The sequence below is a fragment of the Ruditapes philippinarum genome, unplaced genomic scaffold (assembly GCF_026571515.1).
Source record: "Ruditapes philippinarum isolate M1 unplaced genomic scaffold, ASM2657151v2 ctg2581_1_1_1_1, whole genome shotgun sequence".
Lineage (NCBI taxonomy): Eukaryota > Metazoa > Mollusca > Bivalvia > Venerida > Veneridae > Ruditapes > Ruditapes philippinarum.
Window position 1 is genome coordinate 42,935 of NW_026852124.1, and position 15,338 is coordinate 58,272.

Sequence of the window (15,338 nt, forward strand, 5' to 3'; positions counted from 1 at the left end):
AAACAAATATTTGTGACAGGCACTCCAGTTGTGCATGATCACCTTTGGAATAGCTAGGTTGTTTTGCATATCCGGTATCTAGATTTTATATGTTTATATATAAGTATATTAACTACATATATAAAGGATACTTCTGTAACCAATTTCGCGTCATTCAAGTGATATCGCCTTATCTCGTCTGCTGAGTTAGAAATTTAAGGGATTAAACTCTGAGTAAATATCAGGACAATACGAGCCTATATCTCCATGTCTTACAAAATGTCGTAATATTTAACAACCTGAAGTTCAAAAATTGTGACATTTATAGCGCGAGTGCTGTAGATGTGATGGGAAAGATTTGATAACTCTTTACCAATCGCTTACAACTAAAATATCTAATAAATGCAAAGTTGTAAGTTCTTCTGTAATTGATCAATTATGTTTCAAACTCATGTGGTTCTGACTTGTTTGTGTTTAACAATCGCAGCACTACCGGAAGTTAACGCAGCGTTTCAAGATGACTTTGTATGGGGAGTGTCGTCTGCTGCATACCAAATTGAAGGCGGCTGGAATTCTGATGGTGTGTATTTAAATTTTTGTTATAATGTATCATTTACACAATTAAAAAAAAACTTTTCTGCATTTTAATATAAATGCTACATTAAGAAAATGGATGGTGACCTAGTGGTTTATGCTATCTGCCTCGCAACCCGGAGATCATTGGTTCGAGCCCTAATATGGTCACTGACATGTTTCTTTATATGACACCAGTAATGGATGATTCCAGGAAGAGGTTTTAATAGTCATTAATAAGTTGAAGGTACTTGTTTTGCAATCGAGCTTAAATAAATATGTATGAACTAAATTGAAATTTTGTACTGTCTGTAAAACCGAGTCTGGAACATCTTTCATTTTTGCCATTTAGGCTACCTGTAAGATTTCCATTTTACCGGTTTTGCCCAGATTTCTTTCGTGAATTGTTTAAGACAAAGAATTGCATGAAATATATTGTTTCTTTCTTACATTACTCTGTTGAATAACGTCATTACGATACAGCAACAAACGCGGTACGTGAAATCTGTAGAATACTATTTGCAATTAGTTTATACAAATTTATTTATTTAAATTTGTTTGTGTTTGAAGCTATAAGCGTATTAAAATACTTTGAACCAGTTCTTGTAACCAACCAGTACTATGCAATGAATGTGAATTTTTGTGCTCAAGGAAACAACCGCTTGCCCCTAACATGGTTTGAACCCACGCAGCTAGCAATCCTTAGATTACTAGTCCGACTCGTCAACCACTAATGGTCATAGCTGAAATTGAGTCCCTTAGCTTTTTAACAAGTATATATAAACCCTATCGTTATCATGTTTTCAGGAAAAGGCTCGAGTATCTGGGACACTTTTACGCACCAGAAGGGAGGTGATAATGGTGATGATACATGTGACAGTTACCATAGATACAAGGACCACGTGCAACATCTGAAAGAACTGAAGGTACGCTTGTGACTTGAGCGACATTTGTCATAAAATGACATTAAAAAGATTGTTCAGGTGTAATCAGCAGTTAGGCTTATTTATACTTGAAAGAAAGGTTGATTCTAAGTCTTCCAATGCATGTGATATTAATGCATTGTCTTTGTCATATGTGTATGAAGTTAGATAAAATTTTCAATTTCTTTTTTAATCTGACCTCATAAATTTATACCACTGATCAACTTAATTATTTAAGGTTAAACATTTTTAAGTAACAACAGACACTTCTAAATCATCATCATCATCATCATAACCATCATCATCATTAATATCATCAGCAGCAGCAACAGCAGCAGCAATCACAGCAGTATCATCATCTAATTCATCATCATAATTATCATTACCATCATCCTAATCATCATTATCATAACCATTATCATCATCATTCTTCAGGAAAAAAATTTATGTCAAAAATAATAAATGCTGAACATTTATATTTTTAGGCGACACATTACAAGTTTTCAATATCCTGGTCACGTGTCTTACCATCCGGTTCTGTAAGTAACAAGAACAGCAACGGTTTGCAATATTACAAGAATCTAGTAGCCGAATTGTTAAAGAACAATATTCAACCAGTAGCAAGTTTATACCATTTTGATTTACCGGAAGCTCTACAAACCAATGGTGGATGGTTGAACAATACAACAGTTGATAGGTTTGAAGCTTACGCCAGACTGATGTTCCAAGAGCTTGGTGACTATGTATGTTTTATTTACACGTACTATAATATTGTTGTATATGTTTTTAAGAAATGAAAAGAAAAAGAAAATATGAATATGGTTCATAGTTATTTTAAAGATTCACCCTTAATATCCTACCTTCAATGTCATCTCCCTCTCGCGGAGCTTAATGATAACAATTAGTTAAATCTGAAACTACTTATTTACTTAATAATACTACCCCTATATGACTGCTATTGTGGAATGATTGGTTTGTAAAATGCTACAATGGCATTATTTAAGGTCAAAATCTGGGTGACCATCAATGAACCTATGAAAGAAGTTACAAGAGGATACGTAGATGGGAAATATGCTCCGGGAATTAAACAACCAGGAACAGCTCCGTATACTGTAGCACATAACCTAATCCGAGCTCATGCTAGGGCTTATCACGTGTACAATGATGAGTTCAAAAATACACAGAAAGGTAACAATCATATGATCAAAAAAATTGTCCGACTGTGGATAAAGACCGTTCTTGCCAAATAGCATGCTTAGAATATCAGTACATAGAGGATATTCAATATTTCTATAAATACAGGATTTATTTCCATCGAGTGGTATGAAAATAACTATGATAATTTTCATACTGTGAAATAAAATAAGTCCAGTATTTATAGTAAAAATACTTGAATTTTCTGTTTATTATATACTTTTCTCTTCTTTTATTATCTTACGATTCGAAAGACTTCCCCTTAAGTTATGTGTATTGGCTGAAGTAAGAAAAATACAAGATCAATTAGATAAAAAAAAAATCATAGTGAAAATACAGAAAAATTAGTTTACGTACTTTATTTTATCAATAATTCTCAATATTTCATTAATAAGAATATGATAAAGAAGTTTAGTATTTCAAGGCAGTTTGAATAAGGAATTTATGAATATGAATACATCATCAAATTTAGATAAGAAAGAAAAAGAGATTTTTAGAAGTGCAATTTAGACAAATTGCTTTTAATATGAAGCGATAATAAATCCCGGAAGTACGGTATAAATTAGGCGTATGTAATGAAATACTTCTATTTGTAAACACTTTTTTCACCAAAGAAATGCGTCATTGAGTATACGAAATTATAAATTCATTTTGATATTAAAGGACTTGCCGGAATCGTTTTGAACTCGGAGTGGATGATCCCAGAATCTTCATCTGAAAGCGAGGCCGTCAATCGTGCTATGCAATTCACAACCGGTTGGTTTGCAGAACCTATTTTTGGAACTGGTGACTATCCGGAAGTTATGAAAACAACAATGGCGGGAAATTCAAGACTTCCGGCATTTACTGCTCGTGAAATACAAAGTAATCAAGGTAAGCTTTCCAGAAATGTTTGACAACTGAGCCATTCAGTTTTGCTACAAAGAACAAAAATGTATAAATTGATTCTATCTTTTGGTGGACATTATATTAAGTTATAGTTATAGTTTAGCGACGAGACTGTGGAAATTTCATGGCCTGGGGCGACATCGAGGGGTTTTCTCTACAGAAAATGATCGAGGCCGGAATGTAGTACCGTCCAGTGACCCTTAGGTATTTGTCTACGGTCACGCTTATACATGAACCAAGTGTACTTAGATACCAAATAACGTACACTTTTTTTCTAAAGAAGTATGCATTATATGACATAGCGCACTGTGCTTTATTAGCAATAAAGCATGTTCCTGGCATATAACAGCTGAGGAACATCAAAGACAAATCGCCGCACCATGATAATATCTCATATCACAATGCAGGTCCAAGACTTAACAAATACAATAAACTTGTTATATAAATGCTCAAGTCTTTATTAAACAAAAGATGAAATAAATTTAACAAACATTTTGAGAAATGCTGAATTGAATCGTAAGTGTAAAAGCCCAACATGATTGTTTTAACAAATGATTTCTGCCATATACATTTGTGTGTCACGTGGCGACCGATAAGAATGAAGGTTCGAAAACGCCCCCCCCCCCCCCCCCCCCAAAAAAAAAACGACAACAAAAAACGCAAAAAAAAGGTAATTGATCCAGTTTTCTGGTTTTGGATCGTTGGCATAGCCAAGGTCAAACATTTTCTTGGGTTGTTACTTTCTCAAAACATTATTTTATCATGGAGAGATTTCAAAGATAATCGCATCTTGTCGGCCTTTTCCGTCAAACTTCGGATAATTATCAATAAGAGCCAAAATGTTCCGATGGTGTCAGAGGTTCAACAGTTCATAAATTATTTTATTCAAGGTTTTGTCAACAGCAATCTGTGATTTTGTCAAGTAATGATTTGAATTTCACGTGTTTCCATGTATCCCTAATAAGATATATATTACATAAATCAACAAAAGTGGGTTAGCAATTTGATATATAATACTGTAGTGACGAACATCACTGGGCATGTTATATATGTTAATTGTGGCAATACTTACAATTATCGTTTCAAGCTTTATACATATTAGGTTTGCTTCAATTGATGAACTAAGAGTTTTCAACTGGTGATCAATGGTAAAAAAAGAAAAGGAACAACAACAAATTTTTTTTATTGGTGTAAGAATTGAGCAAGAGTTCTATCTCATTTCAAATATACGTGTAACTTTAACTATTCTGAACGTCTAAATTTAGACACTCTGCAATACAATCACCGGTGTTGGTGATATCAGTTAAATGTTTGAAAACAAAATTTTTTGTAATATATAACATACCCGTGCCGCTTTTGCGACTCTGTAAAAATGGTATTGCACGGCCGTATAGTCGTATATTTTCACGTGACGTCATTTGCGTTACACAAACATACTAGCGTAATGACGTGCTGAATGTTAGCGTTATACTATAGGCGCGCCAATGTTAAATGATTCTTTTTCACTTTAAAAAGTCTTTATTTTGGAAAAGTGATAAATTGCTTGCCAGAGGCTCACATAATATATTTTTATTATCTAGTTCAAAAGATTAAAATTCAGTTTTGCACTTAACTCATTTAATATCCTCTATATAGTATAACAGAATACATTACTTGCAGGATCAAGCGATTTTATTGGTGTAACAAAAGATACGACATTGAGAGTAAAAGGAAAATCACGTGGTCAACAAACTAACACCAGTTACTATAACGACATTAATATTGATGGAACTGCTGTTCAAAGGTAAAAATAAGTAAATGTAAATGGAAAAACAAAATTTTCAAATACGTGACGACTAAAAAAACAGTACAATTAAACACGTGCAATGAACAATGCATGCTTAAGAGTGTCTGAATTTCTTTTCCCTTTACGGTTATAAACGTTAAAATATCTCCAAAACACGGTTTTTATGATACATGCAATTTTAGAAACATTCATTTTCTCACTAAATACGTACTAGCTGTTTCCAGTTTGCAACTATAAGCCGTGCATCGATACATAGTTTATACTATTAGTTATAAAGATTGTTGACAGGTTATATGGCCCTATATAAACGGCTATTTGTAAATATAACCCGAGCCGCTAGGCGAGGGTTATATTGCAAACAGCCGTTTATATACGGCCATATAACCTGTCAACAATCTTTATGACGAACTTATAATACAGCAAACATCATTTTTTAAAGAAAAAAGTAAGATTTCTTCATGAGCCGACAGCAGCCGTGTATATAAAACTATATAAACGTCACGATTATCCAATGAAAAGTGACGTTACAAACGTGCAGTATCATAAACTGCTCTATATATTTTACAATAAAAGTCGTTATCGTTATAACCTCAAAATGGCAATGAAAGAACAAAAAAAAGGGAATAAAATTTCAGAATATTATACGACTCCTAGTAGAGGCAGAATATTGCGATAATAAAATGATATCCTACTTTTACATATAACAATAATGTTTGAATCAAATTGTATAGATACATTAACAATAGATGCAGAAACCTCATTAACATTTTTGCAACACTTACAGATCACCTGAGGTAGATCTACGAGATTTACTTGAATGGATAAAAACGTCATACAACAACCCCGTAGTTCACGTGTTTAATGGCGGGTTCAGTGATTGTGGAACGTTGTATGACCAAGACAGAATAACCTTTATGACACAAACTATGACGGCAGTACGAAATGGTTAGTTGAATTATTATTATTTGATATAAGTTTATTTAACACAAATGTCTATTGAATATTACCTATAGCGGCTCGGGTTATATATGAAAACAACATTTTATATAAGGCAATATAGCCTGTCAAAAATATTTTTAACTAAAAATATACTCGTATAAGTAATGGCTACTCCACGAAAGACATTGTGCAATGTCTTAAATTCTTATTTAATTAAAAAGACTATTCGGAGATATATGCCGCTTGTTATAGAACCTTTGTTAACTGACATACAGCCGTTTAAACTGGATTATATAAATCTGTCCTGCTTTTTATATATTAGAATAAAACATATGGAAAGCACTTGCAAGAAACGATAAATTTTCTTATCTTATAAATTTTTCTTTTAAAAAATCATTTTATATAAAATGTACGCCTTTGATATTAATATTTATATTTTCAGCAATGCATGATGGTGTTAATATAAAAGGTTTCTTTGCCGCACAGCTATTGGACGGTTTTGATTGGATAAACGGCTTTAAAACAAAATCCGGCCTGTATCACGTGGAGTTTGGAAATAAAGAACGGATACCAAAGGCTTCGGCAAGTTACTACAAGACGCTTATATCACATAACGGAGACGTGTTTTCGTATCCGAAATATTTTGTTCCTGAAGGTACGTATATGAATGTGTTGTTATTGTTTTTTTACATGTTATACAGGTTATGTGATTGAAAATATTTATCCCGCCTCTGACTCGTCTGCTGCACTCTGATGTTGCAACAGACAACCCCTGGGAAATGCTGAGAAACATCGGTGGTAAGGAGGCGAGTTCTTGCTTTTTTAATTTGTCTTTGGAATGCCGGATGTTTTATTTGGGCGACAAAATGGCGGATGATGTGCGCAAATCCTATTTCCGGTCCTTTTGGAAAGTATTTTACCATCTGACTATGATTACGAGGTGGAACCTTTACCAGGGTTTCGAAATCGAAAATAAAAGCCAATGCTATTCACTGGAAAATAGGAGTCGTGCTACACAGATATATTTCGGTGGAAAAACATAATTATTTCATATATTTATGTAATTATAAAAAATATCATTTTAGTGAAAAATAGCAGAATCTTATCTAATAAAACAATACAAAAACACTAAATGCTCCAGATTCATGTTTTACACCAATAACAAACTAATATTTAATGGTTTGTTTTCAAGTTATTCGCCAAAAAGATGAGTTTATGTACAGGCAATTCCCTGAGGATTTTGCATGGGGCGTGGCCACTGCGGCATATCAGATTGAAGGAGGGTGGAACGAAGATGGTAATCTTAATGTTTTCAATATAGTACTAAATTTCAAATATATAAGTGATTGTTTTAATATCTAATATTATCTGATTTCGAATTCGTTTTCTTGGCGATCAATGTGTTTAAACGAAATAATATTTAGAAAAATTATAAAGTTTACGTAAAACATTTTAAGTTATTCAAATGAATACGTTGCCTGGCAATTTCTACAGCTTGTTGCTTCAAACTCTTTAGTAACAGTTGGTAAATAAAAGAAAATTCCTCTTTACTATTTCTTAATGAGTTTGTGCAGAATTTATTTTAGTTCGATTGTGTATAAGGTAATAAGCTTATAAATACATTCTCGAATACGTTCCTGGTACCAACTAGGGAGAGAACGGCGTTCTACTGAGGAGGTTTGAACCCATGCGGCTAGTGGTCCTTATATAACTAGTTTGATCTGTTTACCACTAGGCCATGCTGGCACTATTGCTTAATAAAACAAATAGTCAAACAGTAACGTGAAGCTTTCTGCTCATCGTCACCAGGGTCTTTTAAATAGAATGATAAACCTGTCGTGACATATGACTCTGACAATTTTTACAACCAGGTGTTTTCCTTATTCAGGCAAAGGTCCTAGTATCTGGGATAAATTTGCCCACAACAACAGACTGGCCTACTCCCAGACAGGAGATGTTGCCTGCGATAGTTATCATAAATATAAACAAGATGTACAAAATATTAAAAGATTAGGGGTAAGTCCGATTGATATTTTTACAATATATGACAACATTGTACGGCATGACATTTGAAAAAGTCTGTTTCTTAACCTCTTATCGGTCAATATATTTTACAGCTACTTCTTAATGGAGTCTTTGGCTTAACACTTTCGACACCTTGATGCAGTAACGGGTTAATTCCTATTGAATTAGTTCAGGAGTTAACCCATTACTGCACTAGGGCGACAATTAAATCTGCAACGAAGCAGCAAGGTTGCTATAAGTTTAAAAATACCATTTTTCTATTGTGCTATCGTGGCGTTCACACGATAGATTTTGTATCAATTTCTATCCTGATCCAAGGAGGCAATCAGTTATACAGATTTTGTTACAGGATATTCTGCTTTAAATTACGCATATAAATTATCATTAATTTTCCATTTAAGGAAATACGTTATTTCGTAAACTGATGTGCCGTTTTCCATTACATAAGTTTGAATCGTTAACTACATTTTCTTTTTTTTAATTCACAGGCGTCACATTACCGTTTTTCTATTGCATGGAGCCGTGTGTTACCTGACGGAAGAGCGACGTCACTAAACAAAGCGGGTGTTGATTACTACAATAACTTGATAAATGAGCTGTTAGCCAATGGGATTACACCAATGGTGACCCTGTATCATTGGGATCTACCACAAGCACTACAGGACATAGGCGGCTTCCAGAACGATAGTATAGTTGACTATTTTAACGACTATGCTCAAGTCTGCTTTGAACAATTTGGTGATAGGGTAAAAACTTATGAACATTTTATTCTGTTTACATTTGCACTGTGCTTGTCTTGCTTTTAATTCGCTTTTTTACATTGTTAGTTTTAGTAGGTATGATATGAATCTCTATCAGGGAACAGTCTTAAATGTTCCATATAGCGCTTTCATGGAATGATAATCCATGATAACCGCCATGTGAAAAAAAAACCTGCGAATGTTTCAAAGTTCAAAATTTACCAGTTCATGTTAAATGTTGAATTCTGCTTAAGGCGGTGTTTTGGGGTGGGTGGGGGGGGGGCGTTGCTTAGTAGCTTGCAATTACAATTACTGTCCATTACAAGGCTCAATCAAACCGAACCTGCAACATTTTCGGTCTTGACGTGTAAGGCTTTCTTTATGGATTCTGTTTTCTCTATTCTATATTCTTTGTGGTTGGCATATACCAAAATTATCACACAGTCAAATAGATCTAGAAGTTTACTAGTACTTTTTATTCAAATAGTGAGCTCTGGCCTTACTAATCACTTTACAAAAGTAATGCTATTATATTATTGTCAAAACTTATTTATAACTAGAAATAAGAACTGACAAAAAAAATAAGGTTAACATTAATAACGTTGAACTTGTTTAATATGTAATATGTACGTTACTTTTTTAAATTGATTTTTTCACGTTTTTAACTAGCTATAACTGATTTTAACTTGTGAAAGATAAATCGTTGACGACAAGCTCTGACCGCTGTTTTGAAACACAAAAATATAGTTAATAATGTATGTATTGTCAGTATCAACATACGGTACGTAATATAATAGTCAAAAGAAATCCATTTTTTTAAATTAAAAATCGAGTACATTTTTCACTCTTCAAAAGGTTCGGAAGTATTTCTAAAGGCAACCACCATTCTATATTATACATAAAATATATTATATAGAGGATATTTGTTTAGTTCAGTGTAAGATCGGAATATATTTCACCGAGTGAGCACCAAAAGGTATATTTCACGAGTGGCGCAGCCACGAGTGAAATATGAACTTTTGGTGTTCACAAGGTGAAATATATTTCGATCTTACACTAAACTAAACAAATTTTCTTTTTATTATATGCAAATAAACGTTTTAAAAAGACATTAAACCTAATACTGAATGAAAAGCGCGCCAAATAATAAAACAACGTGACGTCATTTACGACGTCACGTCATTAAGTTGGTACCCAGTACTGTGCACGCTTGTATTTCACTGAAACAAGGTAAGGGGCTTAAATTCAAAACAGTGAAATTATCAAAGTGGTAATTTCACTGTTTCAAACAGTGAAATTACCAGTTTTATATCACTGATATATTTCTATAAACCACCGAAAAGCATGTAATAAAACACATTAAAGGTTCCATTGTGGCTAACATTTAACGAAGCGTTTGTTGTGTCATGGCTTGGGTACGGTATTGGCGTGTTTGCCCCAGGGGTAAACAGCCCTGGTGACGGTGTATATAGAGTGGCACACAACATCATCAGGTCACATGTAAAAGCCTACCATACCTACGATAAATTGTTCAGACACATGTACCATGGTAAGTGTAACTGTTGCTTTCTAGACTAAATTATAATGTATTCATACGTATGACCGCTGCTTAAGCCGGTATCGGAGTAGGTTCGTTGACAGTAGCTTGAAACTTCCACTGCCATCTATGAAAGGACTTCTCAAACTTACTATGCAACATTTGTTTCATTTGTTAGTAGAAATACATAGACGTCAGATGAAATTATTAGTTTCTAAATATAGTTAAAGACACTGATATGTCGAATGTCGGCGCTCTTACATTGTGTACGTCCGAATATCCACAGACTGGCCGGATATATTACTTAACTGGATTCAAACAAACTCGAACTATGGCTTGTCTTTAATCATTCAGAGAAAACAATATGTCGTGTGATGTTTGTGTTTATTTCAGTTTCGTATAAATGATATTTCTTTGACTTATTTCATCATCGCAAACCAAATTGCATCTGTTGAATATTCCAAACCAAACAAACTTTTAAAAAATATCAAATAAATTTTAAAATCCCGAGGCAGCTTGAATATTTAGTAAACAAATACCAAAGCATTCATTTCTACAACAATTTCAATTTTACAGGAAAAGTGGGAATTACTCTGGACTGTGACTGGAAGGAACCGAGTACTACGTCATCGATGGATCGCTACGCAGCTGAGCGCGCGCTACAATTCAAACTGGGATGGTTTGCTAATCCAATATATGGTAACGGAGATTACCCGGCGGTTATGAGACATGTAGTAGACAAGAGAAGCCGGGAGGAAGGGAAAAGCAAGTCACGGTTACCAGTCTTCACGGAAGAGGAAATCAAAATGAACAGCGGTAATTTAGTAGTCTACGATCTAGTTTTAGAGATATTTCTGTGGTTTATAGAAAATTGTTTAATTTAGGATTTAGAAAAAAGTCATCCCTGTCATTATAATTTTATATACACTGACAACTATTGCTGTTGGGGCATAAATTATAGCTGTCTATACTGACGCAAAAACTTTGACATTCTTTACTATACTGATGTCTACTTGAAAATACACCAGAACTTTCAGGAACATAAAATTGAAGTGGAAGAAGAATAACATGAAATGTTAAAATTTAATGTAAATCAGACTTTTCACTGAATATCAATCAAATGTGTGTTCCCATTTGTTATTATTATCTTGCATACATTATTTAACATCTTTTTCTCTCTTCATTTTGTTCTATAAAGGCGCCTACGACTTTTTTGGATTGAATCATTACACCACCCAGTATGTCAGACATAACCATGACAACAGGCGGGATAACTATGAGGGCGACCAGGACCTGTACACCAAGACGGACGATTGCTGGCCCGGGTAATTTTTTTCCTGTTCTATGCAACCTTATTATTTATTACTCTTATCGACTAATAAAATCTATTATACTTTTTTATTTCAAAGAAACAAGTTCAATGGCCATTGTAGTTGAATTGGATAGTCTGATTTTTTTAAACTACAGATGGCTGTATAGTTTTATCTTCAAAGACAAGTATTATCTAAGCCAACCTGATAAAGGCTAAGCCGTATAAAACTTATACTTTCTGTCCTGAATATTTCACCGAGTTTCTTCAAAGCATGTACTCCATAAAAAGATATGTTTCCCTAAATACATTATTTGCTTTTAGCATAGCAATTTTACGGTATTGTACATGTAGTATCAAAGTAGGCTGGGGGCTCCACTGAGATACAGAAGCCTTAACATATAAACTTTTAAATTCTTGAATATATATCAATTGGTTCACTTAAAATGAATAAATATGCAATTTATGAGATAAAAGAGAAATATGCTTTTAATAAACTATAATCATTATTTTGTGTGGTGTTTAACCAACTTTGAGTTAAAAGCGTTGCAACGCTTTTCAAGTTTGGTTATTTTAAACTATAAAAATATTATTTAGGAAAAACGGAGTGAGCAAATGATTTGATTTTTGCACATAAGTTATTGGTTAAGAACTTCATCAAATGGTACACAAATCTCGTGAAAATATTTTCAGCCCCTCTATGTCAACCAGAAACCGCAGTGGAGTCCCTTTAATGGAAAGAGGATATTACCTCTGAAATGCTTCAGAAATGTTGTCATTTTTATTTCTGAATAACTGTTTTTATTTTTGGTATCTTGTTACAGTTTCATAAAAAATACTCATTTGCCATATAGATGAATTACCTTTGCTCCTTTTGCTTTGTTGGCAATTGGTTTTATAATTATAGTGAATTAGTATTTTGTATGGAAGTCGAAATACTAATTTGTTTACGTTTTGTTACCTTTTTGACACATTACTGTACATTTACCGCTTCTTTTCTCAGCTGTTAAACACCTTACATGCTCTTAATCAGCTATTAAAACATTATTTACACATTTCTAATGAATTTCATGAATATAGATTTCTGAGGCAGAGCGTGCCTTTAAGGCATGATACCCATCAAGGGCATGTTAAGAATCAGACATATATTGTAATTCAAAAAACTATATCTCCTATGCTACAGATCGAGGGCGGGCTGGCTAAAAGTCAATCCATGGGGATTAAGAAGTTTGTTACGTTGGATTCGGGATAGGTACAATAATCCCCCAGTGTATGTAACAGAGAATGGTTTTGGGGATGATGGTGGCTTACATGACATGGGAAGATTAAACTATTATAAATCTTACACGAATGAGATGCTTAAAGGTAAAAATGTTGGTAGTATTTATTTTATATAAATTGCTTTGGTTGAACATTTTCAACTATGCACGGTTGGTCTTTTATAAGGGGTTGTCTCTTTTTAATGTAATTGTCTGTTTTGGTCACAGACTTTGCAACAGTCATTTGCGATGTTGGTGGTGATTTTCTTTGAAAGAACACATATATGCTTGTTTTTAAATTCAAAATGTCAACATTTGCATGTTTAAATGTTAAATTCTGCATAAGCCGGTGCTATAGGGCGTGCGCAGTTACTTGCACTTTCCATTACCGTCAATGAACCGGCTCAATCAAACCGAGCCTGCAACATTTTCAATCTTGTCGTTTTGGGCGTTCTTTTGGGATTCCGTTTTGTAACAATATTAACATCTACTTTATAAAAACTATAAGTTAACCATGTAGCTAATTCTCAAACATTTGTCATTAAACTTCCGTTACTATGATATGTGTGTTGAAATATTGAATTCGTGAAGTTGGAATAGTGAAATCGTGAAGTTGAATTCGTGAATTCGTGAAGTTTAATTCACGAGTTGAATTGTAAAGTTAAAATCGTGGAATAATGAAGTTGAAATCATTAATTTATAGAGTTGAAATCGTGAAATCATGACGTTGAAATGTCCATACCGGTTTTTTGTCCGTGCTGCTTTAATGTGACATACATGTATTCAATTTAACCTTTAAAATGTATCATCTCTTTCAGCTATACATCTTGACAACTGTGATGTGAAGGGTTATATGGCCTGGTCATTAATGGATAACCTAGAATGGACCAGTGGCTACACTATCAAGTTTGGACTGTATCAAGTTAACTTTACAGATCCTAATAGAGCTAGGGAACTGAAGGATTCTGGGAAATTCTATACGAAACTTGTTCGTGATAACGGATTTTCTAGCAATTAAGAAACTAACAATATCTAGATTAAATATAATTTACAATATACTGACTTCTAATTGGTTATATTCTGGTAAAACGTCTTTCCTTCTTTATCATGAATATATTTTTATAGCAGTTATGCCGAAAACAATTGCTTGGTTAAAATCAATTTGAAAACAGTTATGAAAATTCTATAGCAAAATCATTCATCGATGATAATTTAATCCGATTAACCTATATTTCAATATAACCTAGCATATTATATGAAAAATATTTCGAATAAAGACTTAACAAATACATGTATATATGCGTGTTTCTTTTCTTTGTTTAATATCTCCATTGCCAGGAATTACGCTGTTGGGGTTATTATCGTCCCGGGTACTGGTAAAAATAGTTCCTTTTCAAAAATATTTACAATTTTTACTGCCGTTTGCTTTAAGTCAAACTGAAACTAAAGCAGTACATGTGTACTCTGTATGATGGACCTGCATGGCCGCACTGCATAACTTGATCTAAATTTGAGCCGTGTCACGACAAAACCAACATAGTGGGTTTGCGACCAGCATGGATCCAGACCAGCCTGCGCATCCACGCAGTCTGATCAGGATCCATGCTGTTTACTTACTAACTCTATTACAAGTAGAAAAACTGGTCTGGATCCATGCTTGTCGCAAACCCACTATGTTGGTTATGTCGTGACGCGGCTCATTTATGAATTATATCACAACCTCTGGTATATACATATGATACACGACTATTCTTCCAGGTGTTAAGGTGTTGGAGAAAAGGAATTCTTTTATACTTACATTTTCATGGTCAAATACCAACCTTAAAGGTTCACTTACAGAGGAAGACTTACGATGCTGATCCATACAATATCATTTCACACACAAATGGGTACCTTATAAGAATAGTAGAACCACTGACCTACAGCAAAATGAACTTGATAGCTCTTTCACATGGTCTTACATGCTTTCCAGTCATAGGAGGCAATTTCAAGTTCATTCAAAGTCAACACTAAGCCCTTAAACTTAAAACATGAGCCGTCCTCGAACCAACACACTACATTTTTCTCAGTGCTGGATTAAAAACGGCATATTTTCCAAAAATTGTTTGACCTTTTGACTACACAAAGGGGCATAGTAAGTAAAACTTATATCAAGATATGTCCACATACAATGTGTTTGTAGTTTT

General features: G+C 33.8%; 1 protein-coding gene across 1 annotated transcript; it reads left to right on the forward strand.

Moving 5' to 3' along the window:
• The first annotated feature begins 193 nt into the window (after window positions 1–193).
• LOC132750031 (lactase/phlorizin hydrolase-like) lies at window positions 194–14,449 on the forward strand. The gene is made up of 16 exons (XM_060739975.1): window positions 194–559; window positions 1,360–1,478; window positions 1,961–2,218; window positions 2,480–2,663; window positions 3,333–3,542; window positions 5,217–5,340; window positions 6,128–6,288; window positions 6,725–6,937; window positions 7,475–7,579; window positions 8,171–8,298; window positions 8,796–9,053; window positions 10,413–10,596; window positions 11,161–11,400; window positions 11,783–11,909; window positions 13,077–13,258; window positions 13,971–14,449. The coding sequence occupies exons 1-16, from the start codon at window positions 418–420 to the stop codon at window positions 14,168–14,170; spliced, it is 2,835 nt and encodes a 944-aa protein (XP_060595958.1). The 5' UTR covers window positions 194–417; the 3' UTR covers window positions 14,171–14,449.
• Window positions 14,450–15,338: the final 889 nt, after the last annotated feature.